General features: G+C 39.6%; 1 protein-coding gene across 1 annotated transcript in view; it reads left to right on the top strand.

Moving 5' to 3' along the window:
* Positions 1 to 12,850: 12,850 nt before the first annotated feature.
* The window catches only part of ST6GALNAC3 (ST6 N-acetylgalactosaminide alpha-2,6-sialyltransferase 3), a 206,621-nt gene continuing 201,953 nt past the window's right edge, over positions 12,851 to 17,518 (top strand). Inside the window, exon 1 of the mRNA XM_057363562.1 lies at positions 12,851 to 13,072. Within this exon, the coding sequence (XP_057219545.1) occupies positions 13,055 to 13,072 (18 nt within the window). The 5' untranslated portion in view covers positions 12,851 to 13,054. The remainder of the gene's footprint in view (positions 13,073 to 17,518) is intronic.

Here is a 17,518-nt window from a genome sequence, read left to right on the forward strand (position 1 = left end):
TGTCGATATTTTTAAAAATTATTTTCATTTTTGGGTTTGTTTTCTTTTAAATAAAAATAATTTTTTGGGCCACAAATAACATAGGAATACAAATGCAATGTCTGATTCAATTTGTTATCTAGATTTGTGGAACTATTCAAAAAGCTAAAAATACATAATGTCTGGCTAAATCAGGCTTGGTTCAGATATTCTGTGCTATCASAATGCTGCACTTGAGACTAGTGAAAAGGAAAGGAGAGCAGCAAGGTTACAGAGGGCAAGTTAGAAAGCTCTGACTCGGAAAAGTAATTCAATCTTCTCACCTGGAGAGTCACTGTTAAGTGCAAGCCATGAATTGCACTGCTGTAGTTGTGAATGGCATTTAAGAACTGCAGTGAGCTGTTGTACCCAACCAAACACCGTGAAGGGGAATGGAGGGCAGRGTGTGCATGGGTGACTTTTGAATTTGTCATTTTCACCTGTGCCTTCTCTGAATGCTGCTGCTCTATGTTCCCAAGCAAAAGCATTCCCTGAGAATTGGAGGGCTCAATGCTAACACGTTTCTTCTCCCATGTTGTTTTATGTTTCATTGCCCTTTGCTGAAATCTTGGCCAAAATGTGCTGCYTTTTCTCCCCTGGCAGTGGTTTCCCTTTGAACCTGCAGGAGGAAGGCCATGGCTATAGGAATTCGAGCACTCTGAGAGCACAGCACAGCCCCATCACAAATAATCTGTCTTGGAGGCTGTTAGTGCCAGGCTCTACCATTGTTATTGTGTTCTGTTATTGCTAGAGTGCTGTTTGGCTACAAATTCTGTTTATTGTACTTTTGGGAAGGTTCTTTCTCTTACTTTCCAAAACAAGCAAATCTAAGTGTTCACTATTTAAATTCTTACTTCATTAGGTAACCAAGCCATTAAAGCATGTGAGACAAACACCATAGAACAATTTTGAGGGCTAGTGTGAAGAAATTTAAATGTGTTAACAGGCACAGAAAATAAGCAAGTTATATGAGGACTTTATCTACCTACACCCACAGACATTCATGTGTGCACGAACACAGATATAGGTACCCATACTGGTGGCTGATTATGTTGTAGATCATTTMATAAACTCTTTGGATCATTGTTCTTCCAGGCTGCAGTGTCCATCTAGGAATATCTSCTGTGAAATTTACTAATCCAAAGTGAAAAAAGAAACCCTTCTAGCTTGGTATGATATACACTAAGGAATATGTGTTATATGTCAGTACATCAAATGCCAAGATATTTTAAATTAACAAAAGAAAAAAAACAAAACCAAAACAAACAAGTAAACCAATAAAATGCCCCCAACTTTATAGCATCTTTTTTTCCCCAGAGTTCTCTTACTGCCTGCAGAACAACACTGACTGCAGCAGAAAATACCCTTGTTTTTCTTTAAAATTAACAGTTCTATTTATAGCTGATTATCGGTAATCATATGTGCAAGGAACACTAAGCAAGGATCCTGTTATGTGTGGGTATCATGGATAATCCCATGGAATAACACTGCATGAAAACTAGAGTACACTTGAGGCTAAAGCAGAATAATCTCYTAATGGGGCATTTGCTGCTGAAGACAAGTGGCTCTCCTGATGATAATATAATTAAGAGCTTTTTGTAATAACCTACCCTGCCAACTATACACTCAGTGAAACTACTGGCCTTTACACAAAAAGTACTTTGAGGTCTGTAAAAGTAGTTGCCACCATTACTTGAATTTTTTATGGTGCTGTGCAGGTAACCAGTTTGCAGCTCAGTCTGTGCTGCTTTTCAGCCATGTCTTGAAMACTCAGTCACAAGTAACAGGCAACAGCACAGGTTTGGCATAAAGATGTTTAAATAAYTTTATCTTAAGAGAGAATTAATGTTCCAGCAGAGCAGACTGCTAGATTCATTTGTATTTACCTCACTAAAAATGCATGTTCTTACAGGGAAAGGAGTGGGTGACATGGCCACCCAGTKGGGCTTGTTTTTTAATGTGTAAATAATYTGCTTTTGGAATGAGATGTTCCAAYACTGACACTGCAACCTAAAGTGAGAGCTGGAAGAGCTGGTATAAACCTGGGCTCACAGAGATGAGGGTTTATTTTTGTGATTTCATCACATACAGTTGAATCAGCCACTATAGTTGGTGTCCTAGGTTCCTGGACTGTTGGAGAGCAGATCCTGACTTGTCTCAGTAGTCACATCACTATAGCACATTTAGGAACTTGCTGAGCAGTTCTTGGTGTTTTCTTTCTTAGTGGACTAAGCACAATATTGTTTACTTGCATTTCAGACACAATAAGGAAACTTTCTGAATAATCTTGTAATAGATGAATTTAGACTGTTCCTGTAAATAGATTCTTGTTTTGTTTGAGAATATTTTCCAGTCATTTTCACACACAGTTGAAAATTCTTTTGTTGTTTTAGAAAGAAACTGCAAATGTCTGCTAAACASTTGACAAAATGCCTCCTGGAAATTGTAAATAAATATAGAAAATGAAGTGTTTAAGACTTTAAATTTCCATCTGTGTCATGGAGAGATCTGTGCATTGTCTCATGGTGATTCTCTCATCAGGTCTTCCTCTCAGACTTCCAGAGTCCTGACCTAGTTTCATTTTGCCTCTTGAAAGTTTATTCACTATTTTTGTCAGCTGTAGGAAGCAAGCAGTTAAACAGAAATGTTGGCTTTTGTAGATTGTCACTTGCTCCCCAGCTGACATTATTTCCTCTAACAACTCATCTCCCCCTGCTGCATCAAAATTATTTTTTTCCAGCACTTACCTATTTATCTGGGTACATGAATATAATGCTTTGTGGGCCATTTCTAATGCTGTTCCAGTTTGGCAGTGGTCAGGCTTTGGGCTGGCTTGGAGAGAGTGAAGTAAGGATGAAGGAGAGCAGAASGGGAGAGATGGAAGGTGGGGGAGAATCCCTTGTATTTCTGCACCTCTTCTCAAGGAGAGCCAGAATAGCAAGATAAAACTCCAAAAGCTTTGTTCAAAGTAAAGCAGAGCTACTGTTTGAAATATATTCAAAGGTAAATTCTCCTGCCCCTCCAGTGAACTTACTTTGTGTAACAGTGTGTGTTTTGACTGTGCAAAAGAAAAGYTTCAAGCGATGCAAATAATGGCCTTCTTCTGAAACGTGGATGGAGATAAACTGGGCATGCTGTAGGAATGTAAATGTCACTAAAATCTCAAGTGGGTTTAAGACACTGATTTAAAAATTCACAGATTTGCTCGCACTTAGCCAGGCCTTCTGTTGGGAAAGCTATGTTAAAGGAAGAGATTTTCACTTTAGAAAAACAGTCTCCATTTCTGTTTGTAAAACAGAATTGAGCACAAATCTGTCAGCTCTTTAGCCAGCCCTGATGCTGGGCTGTTGAACTCTRCCACTCAGTGCCTGGTGCCTTTGCCCTTCTTGTACAGAGCTGCTGTCACCTTGGAGGAATTGCTGATGCTTTGCTTTGGGGGATTTAAAAATAATAACCAGGGAAGGAAGGAAATGCTCTTGAAGTTGCAAGAGGGTAATCTTCTGACTCTCATATTTCTTCGTCACCCCACCCCATAATAATTTATTAATTATTCCAAGACCTTTAGTCCTGACTGAAACCTGAGTGGTGCTACAATCCTTAAACTATAGCAACAGCAAACTGCATGGCTCACAGGAGGGTGTGACTGCAAAGCCTCCTGTCCTTGATTTTTCCAAACTCTTTATTGGTTGCTATAATATTAGACTAAGATTTTAACAGGACCAGAGCAATGTGCCGTTTTCTTTATTCATATGAGGAGAAGATACATAAATGTTAATTTGCAAAGCAAATTGTCCAAGAATACAAAGGCCATGTCTGAGCTATGAGCTTAAAAAGCTGTCTCTTCTTCCTCCCACTCAACTTCTGAACAAGTTGCCTCTCAGCTCTTCATGACTTCACCTATAACAGTCAGGTTTATTTCTTCCTTCTAGTGGAAACTCTGAAAGGATTTTGATTTATATCATAAGGGTGTAAAACTGATCCCGGACAAAGTTCAGTGGATGCGGCCATTTCTCCTGTTGCATCCACTTCTGGAATGATACTTCATTTAGGRAATTAAAGGATAGGATTAGTTCAGTATAATAAAGTGTCCCTCTATCCCAACTCCAAAGCTATGCCATTCTACTTTTTAGGAGCCTTTAACTGCAAAAGACAACTTTATTTCAGATTATTAAAATGGAGGGAGTCTGTGTTTATAGACACAGACAGTTACATTTAGTGTCACACAAAAAAAAACCATAAAGGCAATCCATGTACTCTGCTATTTTCTGGTGCTAGCAGCCATCCTGTTTGCATGTGAACTCCTAATTTAAATTAAACCAGTCCTTAAAATCCTTCATGTACCTTGTCCTGACAGCTTGCTTCCATGACTGTTGTACAAAATGCCAAAATAAGTGTAAAGTAAATCTTAACTACTAATGTGTCTTCTTCAGAGTCAATGCAATCTGGTGCTGCAGTTTCTCTAAATGCTGTTGTAAATTTTAGTAAAATGGAAAGCCAGACACAGTAAGTTTATCTCCAACTATAAAATATTTTCTTTATCATGTACTGCAGCATTATAAAGAGACAACTGAGTTATGGGGAGAATTATGRCACATCTTGATAAGGAAAATCCTAGCAGGCTTTGAAAACAATAAAAATGTYATAGAAATGTATTATGGTGTAATTTATTATGGTATGCATAATAAATTACAAGCTGTTTTAAAATTYGATGCTTTCTGGTAGATTAACAGAAATACCGTAGTTTTATTGAGATTAACACTAATGCTGGTAATAATTCTCTGGGGGAAAATGAAATGAGAGGTGTTACCCACCTGAGGATGACTAAAATGATTTTCTCTCCAAAAGGTTTTCTATTTAAAATATGTCTCTCTGTGCTTATTTTTTCCTGTCCTGGGTGTTGATACACAACATGACTTATACTTTTGGTGCAAAAGAAACACCTTGTTATGTGACTTGCAAACACTGAYGGTATGCTCTCAAAAATAAGAACAGACATAGAAAATGAGATGCTGATTATCATCTTGAAAATACAGGGGAGGAAAAGTCTTTATTTGTCAGGCACATAAATTAAAAAAATCTGCATTATGAACACATTTCACTTGGACGTTCTCAAATTGGCTGGATCTAAGTTCTGATTCCTTTGCTCCTGAGACCTGAACTTGCTTTCAGTGAAAACTCTGCAAATTGAATTATCTCTACAAAACCTGGTATTTTGCACCAAAGGCCACTGTGTCCATAAAGTCTCTTACTTGGCYTTGAGTCATCAGTAGCAGGATTGTGTTGCTTAAAAGAAGAGCTTTTTAAGAATAGTCAGACTACCAAATCTGAGTGTTTTTGCCACTATAGTGAATTTTGAACTATAGTAYGAATCTTCAACTTTTAGTTTGGGGAAGCTGTTAACAGGGGGCTTAATGACTTTTGGAAAACTCAACATTGAGAAAAACATCAGGGTTGCCAGATGTCATAAAATGTCAAAATTAACAAACACATCACTTTTGTAATTGTCCAAGGACCACTGCATGGACTTTACTTGGACTGTTAAATGGACTTACTCTTTCTATTTCTTAGATTACTGAAGCTCTTAAAACAATATGTTGTTTGGGTTGTTTGGGTTTTTCTCTTCTCGAAGTTAGCAGAGCGATGGCACGTTCTTATTTAATATCTTAATTATTGGTCAGATTATCTTCTAAACATAGTTTTAAGTTACAAGATTAATAACTTGTTTTTGTTTTAATGCTTCAGACTTGTTTATGGGCTGGCCAGATGCAGGTGGAGAGCAGCTACTTAATATTCTGTTTGCTCCCAATGTGGCTCTGTGCCACGTTACCTCATGACAGTGAAAGCATTTGCTAAAGACAGGTTTGCCTAATTTCCTAATGGACACTCTTATGCCATTCAYTGTACTATGACATCTCTGCATTAAAAATTATTACTGTTTTATAGGAAAGAGAGTGAGTCACAGGGAAAATAATWAAAGTGTCCTTTTATGCTGCTGTCCAATATGTGGTGCCTAAATTTTTTTTTTGTTCAGAGCACTCAGCGTTATGTTTCAATTAATATGTTCAAAGTATGACTCCTATTACCTGCAATTGCAGCTGCAGGTACCCAGTGAATTGGTGAATAAGCCCTTATGGTTTCAAATTCTGAGTCTAGAAAATGAGGGAAAATAGTATCAGTGTCTAGCTATTAAACCAGAGTCCATTGCAGTAGATTTCTGTTAGAGACAAGCTCAGACACCATCTCTTCACAGATGCTTTCAATGATTTAAATGATCAGACTTMTGCAGCTTTTCCTTAAAACCATTTCTCATGCACAGTATCATTTTTCCCATTAAATGAAGCAGTGATCATGTAGGAAACAGCAAATTGGTGTAATGCTGATTCACACTCATCTTTTGCAAGTTTCATCTTTTGAACTAGAACAGAGATGACAAATGGAAAAAAACCTCCAAACCTCACCCCTCATTCCAACTAAAAAAAAAAAGGCCAAACAAACCCCAAACCAAACAACAATCCATAACCCAAAACTTCCTTTGGGGAGAGAACAGTATGGTCATATAATTTAAAAATTCTGAGACCTGTATGCTCAGGCTGAATCCCTGTATTTCTTTAGTCTTGTGTTCAGTGCTGCAACTTTAATTTCAAGGTTGCTGCTTGTTCTGACAAAGCAATATTCACAAGTTCTTTAATTTGTTAAGCACCTGAAGATCCCCTTATAATGGTATCTTTTTATCTTCTAATTCACTATTACTCAACAATGTAGAAAACTGTCAAAGGCAAGGCTGCTGTCAGCCATAAACTTGAAAAGTTGTTGATTAGAAACATTGCATGGGATAGATTTTGTTAAAAATTTGTRTGAGAGCTGTCAGATCTTAAAGAAGATGAAAGGTGTTTTCCTTGAGAATATGTACTCATAGTTTGAGATGGACTCTTTAAAATACAGCAAAGTTCTGCTACTGGCAACTTTCATGAGTGAAAATAATTTCAATAACAAGGTATTTTCTTTGCTTTATATCCAGTGGAGTGAAGTTTGTTGGTATTAGGGCACAGAATGATGGCTGGTTGGTGCCTCCAAAGGCTCCAAGGAGACTGTGGATTTAACAGGGCTCTAGGGCAGCAGTTTATTTGGATTCAGAGGAGTAAAGCTCATGATTCCAGATCTGAGAGCAGCTTTTGCTGTTCCTCACATTGTGGCTAGGTGTATGATATTACATTTGGCAAGAACAGAATTTCATGGAGACAATCTTAATGGAAGGAGTAAAGTTGGATTTCAGTATAGTTTGATTGGTTTMATAACTGAGGAATCAAGTACAGAATGAGGTTTTAAAACAGGAATAGGTGATTTTTTTGTGACTTTCTGTCCATCTTCTATAAAATGCCCCATATGACACCTCAGCTACCAAGAAAATGTTGCTTTGTTTTATGGTTGCACAAATCAATTTTTTTTTGTATGTCTAAATGTTGGGGCCACAAGGGAACAAAATTTATCCAAGACATGAAAAAAAATTCCATGAAACACTTAAAAAAATTTCTAAAATTACTGTGTATCATGTTGAAGATCCATTTATAGCATGSTAAAATAATGCTAATTCATATAATTTCATGAAACAAGACCACCAGTTATATTTGGTGCTAGTTTATATCCCATTTTGTGATGGTGTGAGAAGGATGTTGCTGAACAATGTGGCTCAGCTCTGACACTGTTGAGGTTGAGACCCTCTAGATGTTATGTGAGAGTAGAGCAAAAAAATCCATCCTCCCCTGCCCTGCACCAAAATTAATTCACTCCTGAGTTAAATACATTTGTYTTTTCTGCTGTGCTTTTAAGGTTTTCCTTTCAAGTGCAAAGAAACATTCCATAAAGCCTTGGTGAGGGAGAGGTTCGTTTTTCATTTTTTTTTTAAGTTTCATTTTGATGATGACACAGCTTAGCCCACAAAAGCAGTAGCTGACTGAATCTTTGGGGGAAGCAGGCAGGATATCTCTGCTTCTTTGGTTCAGGAGAAGGCATTCTCCTAAGCTGAAATGCTGCATTTAAATTTTCTGTTCCAATTTAGGGCCTTCAATGCTGTGATTGAAGTTGTTGCTGGTTGCTTTTCCTAAGCTCCTTTCGTGTGCACAGCTGTATTCTCCGGGATAAAATCTCATTAGAGGATAAACTGACACGGCCGTGTCTCAGTGTGAAACAGCATTTGTGTTTGTGTGATGTTAGTTATAGGCCATAGAAATAGTGGGAGTGCAAAGCATTGATAATAGAGCAAAGAATGTAAAAACTTTATAGTGGAGAAACCAAAAACATCCTTGMCTAAAGAACTTGCAAGAAATACCTGTCAACCAACCGTATTCTCTATTCAGCAAAGTTACCTGCAAATGACAGCGCATTTTCAAACACATAATTTAGCTTTTGAAGGTCCTTCAGAATATTACTGGTGGGTTTTCTTCTCCTGGAGACTGCACCAAGCTATAGAGTTGTTTGTCTTACTATTTTTATTCAGGCAAAACATCTGGTGGTATAAGCAGACACAGCATTCTTCAGAGTTGCTTAGTCTGTTTTAATTAGAGGAAAGCTGTCTGGGGCAGACACTGTTCTTCTCTAGGCATGTGGATTTTTGTTTTTGTTTTGTTTCTCTGCATTTTAAAAAATGTATTGTTTCTGTTAAAACACATTTAAAAAAATACAAATAATAGATGACATACACTTTTTCAATAATATTAAAACCCCCCAGCAATCTGTAGTTCAGTGTAAAATGATCAGTGGTTTATAACCATCTTTGAAAACAAAAACCTAAAGCTCTCAGATGAGCATGCATTGAAAATAAAATGTCAACAGTCTGAAAAGATGACTGATTTGTAGGGTTTGTTTTTTTCTGCTTCCAGCAACTTATATATAGATTTTTGTGTTTTAATCTCTGAATATTCATGCACTTTTAGGTGTGGCCAACACTCAATTTTATTTATTTATTTTTTTAAAGAATTTTTAGTTGACAGAAAGTTGGGAAGCCTTGATTTGAGCATTTGTGTGCCCATTAGAAAGGGGCTGGGGGGACACCGGAACATGCAAGGTCTGCAAGTGCTGTGTGGCTGTGCTAAATTGTTACCATGACACTGAATAATAGTGAGGTGATGAGCTGAATTTCTAATAGCAGTAATGGTGCCGAGCAATCCTTGTCTCCTGCCAGTGGAACATGCAGGAGTATTCCATGACTAAASTTATTTATTTTTTTTAATGGATCTTGGTTGTCCTGCTGAGTAAGGTAGAGCTGAATTGGGCTGAGAAGGAAACCGGGCAGGGCGATATATCCTGGCTGTTTTGGTAACATGTACATGGTGAGCTTTAGGGATATCCTTAAGCTGTAAGGATATTCTGAAAAGTAAAGCAGAATTCAGGCTGTAACCAGCCCCGCGTGTTCTCCTCAGCCTCTGCACTCCAGAATGCAGCAGAGTTTCACCTCTAAAAAGAGGCCCTCAGGCTTGACTAAGCCTTTTTCCTTACCTGGAAAATCGGCAGCATTAAGAGTTTTAAATTAAAATTCCAGGTAGCATTTGGATAACCYGATAAGATTTCCTGTTGAAATCATAACCTGACGATTTTTTTATCATCTCATCCTCTACCTCTGCCATGGCATTGGGCTGCTGGGTACCTTAAATTGCCTAGCTCTAGTGGTGAGTTACATGAGSCAGGAAAAACTTGATACAGAAGGTGGGAAGATGAGATCTCTGCTAACAGGAGAGTGGCTCTGTTACTCTGCTGCTGACTCAGGTTTCACCTGAAGGGTGAAAAATGCCACCTTGTGTCATCCTTGGCTGATAAAACTTTATAGTGGCAGCAAGTGTAAGAACAGGTTCTTCCTTTCTGGCACATTTTCACTACATGAATGGGTGTCTGATTTATTTGATTAGTGAGATGATAGTTTTCAGACTTTGTCTAAGCATGCACTTTTAAAATGCACAGTGTGGCACTAACAAATTAACTCACTGTTTAAGTCTGTCACCTGTCTGTGAGATTCTGCCTTTGCAGTTCTTGCCATAGATGAAAGTGCAGCTTCATCAGTGACATCAGTGCCACGGTGTTCAGCCACCAAACAAACCAACTGAGCCTGGCTGGTGGCACAGCCCAGTGGAACTGCCCACGCTGGCACCACAAACTCCTGCTTGGATGCTGGGATTGTGTAGTAATCTCTGCAAATTAAGGCTTAATCAGCTTTGTGCACAAAACATTGATTTCTTATGACAGAATTTGTTKCTAAGACATAGAATTGAAAAGGGCTGCTGCCCACACAACCATATTTGCCCCAAGGTTATATCTCCATAGGAATGTATCGGAAGGGTTTGGATGGAAAACATGCAAGATCTTTGTCCTAAGAACTGGAAAGGTCTTTGTCTTCAGAACTAGAAGCAGTGTCTTTGTGTGGCCCGTCACAATGACTCAGACTTGAAAGGCAGATTCATACTGACTGGCAACAACAATTCTCTTGATTTTGGATGGGAAGTTGCAGGCACACTGAGATTTATGTGAGCTGTATTTGGCCTAAAGCTTGTTTCAAGGGTATYGTAAGTTCAGGTAAAGCACTTCATGAGACTCATGGAATGATGTGCTTACAACAGCTTTTTGCTTTTATCATTTGGTGGATGACTTTTCTTGTGTGGTTTCTCTGAGGTGAAATTAGCTCAGCCTAAGGCTGGACTTTCTGTTGGTCTCTGTGGTGATCTCAGCTGAAGTCACACCTCCAATTTTGTCCCTAGGAGAAGATAAWGTGAAATCTCATATCTCTCCTGAAAGAAAAAGGGAAGAATGGCTGTTGCTGATGTCTAGTGATGATGAAGTATTATTAAGACAAATATCCATTTAAAAAAAAATCTAAAAGTTAAAGTTCCCCACATTTTGTGTGATGTGGTGTTTGGAATCAAAGCATGTCAGAGATGCTTAAAACAAGACAACCACCCATAGGTCTGCCTTTCCTAAAGCAATATAATTCACTGGAAGTTCCTCAGTGCTTTGGACATGTTGAAATGGTTGACCTTTTCAGGACAGTTTCTCTCCAAGTCTCATTCCTTTTACTCTTTACAAAACTGCTAAGGTGGAGGGTGGGAACAGGGTGGAATAGCTTTCATTTGCCTCAAATATAAACTTCTTTCATGCTCATTACACAGGTGAAAGGAATCGTTTCAGTCCCAGAAAACTCCACAGAAAGACTGCTAGAGAGAAAAATAGACAATTATTTCTTATTCAGGAAAAAATGAATTATTTGTTTATCTTGTTCACTAAGAAACAGAGCTTTGTTACACAACTCCTTACGAATAACTAATACTTAGTGAAGTTTCTAACTGTGTTGGCTAACATAAGGAAATATCTAAATCACAAGTCAGTGGAAGAAAGTTGTAAGGGAGGTACTTAGTCTTTTATTAGAAGCTTCCACCAACCAGTGTTAGATCATTCTGGATAGCATTTTATGTCTAAGTACTTTTTCATTAGCCTTCCCAACAACACTACCATTTCCAGTTCAAGAGCTTTGGTTTGTGGCTGTAATTAAAGAAGGAAGTGGATTTCAGCGGTGAGAGGTGCTGAGGAGTTTGCAGGACCTGTRTAAGATGCTGATGCAAAAGCCAAACACACACTGGCATCTTCTCTGGAAATGCACAGGAAGGCAGCYGAGGAGTGTGAGCTGGAGAATCCCYCCAGGCCCTCTCTGTTCCTGCTCTCAGGGAGGATTTGCCCCTGCATACAAATGAGGACAGCTAGTTCCTTTAGTTTCAACCTACTTACCGTCTGGAGGGATTGCACCTGGATAGGAGAGGCGTGCCAGGCAGGGAAGAGCATTGGTTATTAAATGTGCAGCACAGCAYGAACCCCTTCTGCCTCCCACCCTTGGAGGGGCTCCGTGGTGGGTGCTTTCATAATGTGAACTGGAGGGTATAGCCTGCATGTAAACAGGTACCTGAGATGCTGCAGAGAGGGTGAAAACATCCMCTACAAAGAATTTATTAAGGGAGAGGGAAAGCTTTGGTGTGTGCTAAAGCAGCAGGAGTGAAGCAATGTGGCACAAAAGGAATACAGGGAAGGTGCCAAGTACAGAAAAKGCAAAGGGTTCCAAGATGTAGTAATGAGAAGTACTCAGAAAGTGTAAAAAGGGGAGAAAGAGACTGCAGGAGGAGTGGCAAATATGAAGAAAAACATTTATGATCTATAGAGTATGTTATGTAAGGGAAGAATTTGAATTTGATGAGATTATGTAAAGTGAAAGATTTCTTCAACAGCTGAATTAATTCATCTGCATTTAATCCCACTGCAGTATAAAAGTCCAAAGAAAGTTCAGAGAGGTCTTTATCAGACTTGCACATGCAAAAAACCTCATAAAGCAACCCACACTTTCCACTCCCTGTGATGAATGTCAGCTCTTTACACAAAAAGGTGTGCACAGCACAGTGCAAACACCTCTGGTAGGCTATTTGGGCTGGTTGCTGGTAATGATTATTTCTCACAGGGCAGCAATTTAGATAAAGGGAAGCCTGCGGTACAGTGAAAAGGGCTGAACATAAAACAGTACTGCACTCTAACAAGCCACAATAGGATTTTTACAGCCCCAATGATAGAGGGAGTTTGGACTTTTCCGCCCAGCWGTCCCCTGAGAACCCTGAGAGAGCTGCACAGGGATTAATTACAAACACGCAGGTTGATYTGCAGGCGTTGCAAAGCCTCTGCAAGGTGCAGAGTGCTGTCGGTACRTATAACACTGCGTGAGAGCGTCCTGGAGCTTAGGAAAATCCACACTGGAGCCATGAATCAAACGGAGTCATGTGACGGAGGGGAGGTGCTGGGCTGGCTCCCAGCCAGTGGCAGGAGCTGATGGGTGGAACAAACGGGGCAGAAAAAGACTAATATGACTAACGGATCCTGGATGCGTGGTACCTTTATTTGGATCTACAGGAATGTAGGCTCGAGCAGTTCTGCAGCTCTGCCTGCCTCTTGCCTGACACTGGAACTGCTGCTCACAAAGTAGAATCCTGCTGCTCTTTGGTAGGAAGGATAGAGAAAGAACATGGCCTGCATTTTGAAGGTAAATCTCTATCTGTTGCTTGAATGCATTGTTAAGAGAGCCCCTCGCTGCTCAGAGGCACGGATTCGGTATGGTCCTATTGCATCTTCGTTGTTTTTTTGAATGCTGCTTTGTTTGGCAAATGAATATGGAGAGATTCTGCACCGTACAGCTGTGCTGTGCTTCCCTCTGCCATTCTTTCTCTCTTTCCCTGCATTGTCAGAACTGTGAGCTAGCGGGAAGAGAAGTGTGTGTGGAATAATGGGAGGGGGGGAGAGGGGCTCTGGTTTGTCTCAGCTGACTTTGTCTGCGCTGAATTCCTCCAGGAGSAATAGCATTTGTGCAACAGACTTCCTTCCAGTACAAAGGACAAAACGGGCAACTTCTTTTCTTTTTCTAACCATGCAGCATTTGCTGCTCTTAAAGCAACGGCTGCAGATGTCCACAGCTGTCCCAGTTGCTCCTTAAGCACACACTCCCCTGCTGAATCTGCTCCACACCACTGTACTTAGTATTTAACCGCATTTTCTAACTAAGCAACCTATTTGATAGCAGGTCCCCCCCTTCATGCCAGCAAATGTAAGCATAAACTTACCGTGTGATCACACGCCTGCTTCCCTCACCGAGACACAAGTGTTTGGAGCCGCATGCCATGKAGATGGAGGGAGCATCAGCATCCCAGGGTTGAATGGAAGGGGAGGAGACGGAAGTGTGCTCAGTGGAGAACAAGCAGCGTTTGTTTCCTTGCAGCGCTGTCACTTGCAGGGAGTCACTCCCGTGCCCGGCTTCATTCACWGGGCTCTGTTTCACATCCATTTCTTGTCTGCCTTGCTGCTCTCTGTGCGTGTTTGGAGTATATTTGCACTTTGTTTCTTGTGAGTTCTTTGTTAATTGCAGTCTGATTTTTCTAGAGTTGATTATCCCAAACTTTGGGATGGCCTGTCAYAGCAGTTGCCATCAGCATATCAGCAAAGTGGGTGAATCGCAAAACTTTAAAATAGTTTCCAGATCAGAAACATTTATGTGTCTGTGAATCCAATCCTTAGCACTGCTTTTGGATATTCAACTTTGAAAAAAACCTCTTGTTGTTTTGCTCACTCTTTTCTTCATTCATTCATTCATGCATTCATTCACTCACTCTCAGCTTGTGGGTCTGTAGTACATGGATGTTTTTTTTGAGTTTTCTGTCATGTAGGTTGTGGTAGCTTATATTAATATGTAGATATAGTGAAGTCTTCTGCAAGTGCAAAAACTTGGCTGAAATAGCAGGTTCTGCTTGGAGCTAGATGGTTACAAACTCCTTTAATCAGACGGCAGTAATGCAACTGAGAGTTGTGATTTGAGATGAGGAGCTGTGAGCTYTATGAATGGAACCTGGTTTCACAATGATAAGCATGTGTACTTTGTACAAATTAAACACTCCCTAAATGGCTCGAGTTGGATCTGTAATTGAGCCAGGAGACAGAATTCCTTACTTTTTAAAAAATGTGGAGAGATCACATGTGAAATCTTCCATTTGGCTGTAACAGTTAAATAAGAATCCTTTTACGAGAAAACTCCAGTGTCTCTTTTGCCCTCCTAATTGTTTCCTCTGCAGTCTGGTGACACAGCCTGCCACRAGCATGACTTAGAGTTTGAATTATAATATGATAAACACCTTCTGTTTSCCTGGGCCTGGAGCTCCATTTGGTTGTTATTCTGATGGTTAAATTAATAGATTAATTGGTATTCCTTGACGGACAGCCCTCTTCCAGCTTAATTCTTAATCTTGTTAATACAGGCAGGTGCAAGGATAAAAAGTGAAACAGATAAGAGAAGATTAGCATTGCTGTAAGGCAAGCTGGGTTTTCTCAGGCAAACATCCCACAGGAGTAATTTAAATGTCTAGCTCAAGATAATTGATTGTATATAAGTTTTTAATATAATGTCTATAGCTTCTCTTCAAGCTGCTTCCCCAACAAGGAAATTCAGAATAATACGTGTATTTTGATGTGACACTAGGCTAATTCCTTCCTGAAAACATAAACCTGTTAACTACACACTTCTCCTTTCCCTAGGGTTTACCCTGACTCTCTTGTTTATTCAATCAGTAGCTTGTGTGGAAACAGAAAGAAAAAATAGAAGTCTGTAGGTTCAGATTTGGAGTAYGGGGTGGCACAGTGATTGGGAAGCCAGAACAACTCTGCGTCCTTTCCACTTCAGCCCTGTGTGTCTCAGACTCTGCCTTGTGGCTTGCCCTCCTCTGTTCCTAGTTTTTTAGCCCCCTGCCAAAGATATTGAAACTCATTGAACGTTGGAGTTTTATATGAGGGAGAGTTCAATATAAATGAGATTGGATAGAGGTGCCTGTAAAGTGCAAAGAACAGAGGTGGCTGTTAATAATTAAGTGAAGGCATTCAAAATGGTTAAGAGCTTGYTAGAAGAGCTGTATCACCTTTAGATGTGAAGATCTCCTTTCACTGTGACTGCTGCATGAAATAATCTCTGTGTGCAGCCCATGCAAAAATGCCTGGGAAGGGGATTCTTCCAAAGGGTGCCTGCTGCCTCTTGATGTTTGCTGTGCACTCTTCTTGGTAAGAGTGATGGGGCTATTACTGATTGTGGCTCCAGAAACTTTGTCTCCTGATCAGTAGTGGGACATACTCAGTAAAACCAGTGACATTATTATTGTGAGCARTTCTCTCCTCTGTTAAAGAAAAGAAGCAGAGAGGCAAGTTCTAAAGTGCACGCTGTGTTTATATTTTCTCTGTCATGACTTTAAAAATCATGGYACATTGCTGAGTGAAGTGTAGGCATTTCTTGGAAGCAAAGAGTTGATCTTACGTGTGTTTCTATGGTAGCTGCATGTCACCTTGCCAGTCATTAGATTAGCAGTGATTACTAGTTATGTAGTCACTCTTATCCATAATGATATTGAAGTCCCTGAATTCCACTATATCAGCCAGTGACTCTTGAAACTGATGACAGATTTTTTTCAGTAAATTACTTCCAGTTCCACTTCTTGCATAATTGAAAAACAATGCTTCAAAGTATGTGTCATCTTACAATAAATACATGAATGAGAGTGACACTGTAAAAAAAACATGATATCCCCAGTGAGAACTGGACCATGATATTTTAACGCAAATACAGCAGGTAATTTAGTTTGCACATGCTGCACTTTGCAGGAGATTGTGTCTTAATCTGTTTCCAAACTCTTCTTTTTGAATGGAAGTTTTGAAGAAGATGATGGAAATGGATTATGTAGTCATCCCAGTACAATATTAACTGTGTAGGCTTAATGTGGTGGAGCTTAATAAAAGAAAAATCCATGTGTGATGGGCCTGTACAGTGAGGGCTAAGCATGAAATCTAGGAAGACATTTCCTTGTGCTTTGTGTGCTGTGTATTTACTGTGCAGTGAACAACAGAGATTTCATGTGCCTAGAGGCTGAATGTGACCTTCTACCAACAGAGATAACGAACCTTCAGTGGAACTCTGTGGTTGAAATAGTATTTGTATAATGTGAGGCAATGTTCTTATTACCTCAGCTGATTTAGGGTCCTCTCAAAAGTAAACAGGTGGACACCTAAAATCCATAGCTTCTTTAGTATTTTTAAAATCTAATTTAAAGATTGAAAGAACTGTTTTGCAAAGTATAATTTACAGGTTTCAAACAAACAAAACTGTTCAGCACAGACTTGTRGCTGTCTTCTGTAGGATGCTGTCAAAGTTGACCATACCCATGTGTYCATCTGCAATTCTTGTACGTTTGCTCTCCGTGGTTATGTCCACTGGCTTAATTGAATTCACAGGTTGCATTTTTCCCTTAGTGCACATAGTTTTTGGCAGCAGTTTTCTTTCTGAGGTTTTTTTTTTGAGTGTTAAATGGCCTTTGTCTGATTGGGGTCTTCAGACACTGMAGTAATACAGATAACATTACTGTCTATAGGCATGTGCTCCATATGCACTTTTGAGACTAAAATGGCAAAGCTGATTTCATTACATTAAATTTTTCACCCTGGCAAGTAGCTGTTTAGAGGGGAGAGGCAGGAGGTCTGAAAGGATTCATCCTAGTGTTTGGATGCTTGTAATCCTGGATATTGAGTTGCTAATTTGATTTTTTAACCTCTGTGTACATGACAAGGAGTAATATATATTTCCTCCCAAGTTTTTATATCATCAAAAGCACATTCTCTGTTTCACTCGGCTCTGTTGTGCAGGGTAGACTGAGTCTCACCATAATTCCGTTCTCTGCTAGGGATTTGCAGGATGCAAACACTTCCATGGAGTTGACCTCTATATCCTGCTTGAATCAGGTCCAAGATAATTCACATTCTGTCTTGACTGTTAAATTGACTGCAGCAATGTTTATGCATGGCGTCCACCCATTGTCCTGTTTGATTCTCATGCTGTGCTCTTTCTTCTGATGTGACAAGAGATAGAAAGATCCTTGGAAAAGGAATCCATATGGGAGGATGGTGCACT

The sequence above is a fragment of the Malurus melanocephalus genome, unplaced genomic scaffold (genome assembly GCF_030028575.1).
Source record: "Malurus melanocephalus ecotype Western Australia unplaced genomic scaffold, MMel_1.1 scaffold_28, whole genome shotgun sequence".
Taxonomy (NCBI): domain Eukaryota; kingdom Metazoa; phylum Chordata; class Aves; order Passeriformes; family Maluridae; genus Malurus; species Malurus melanocephalus.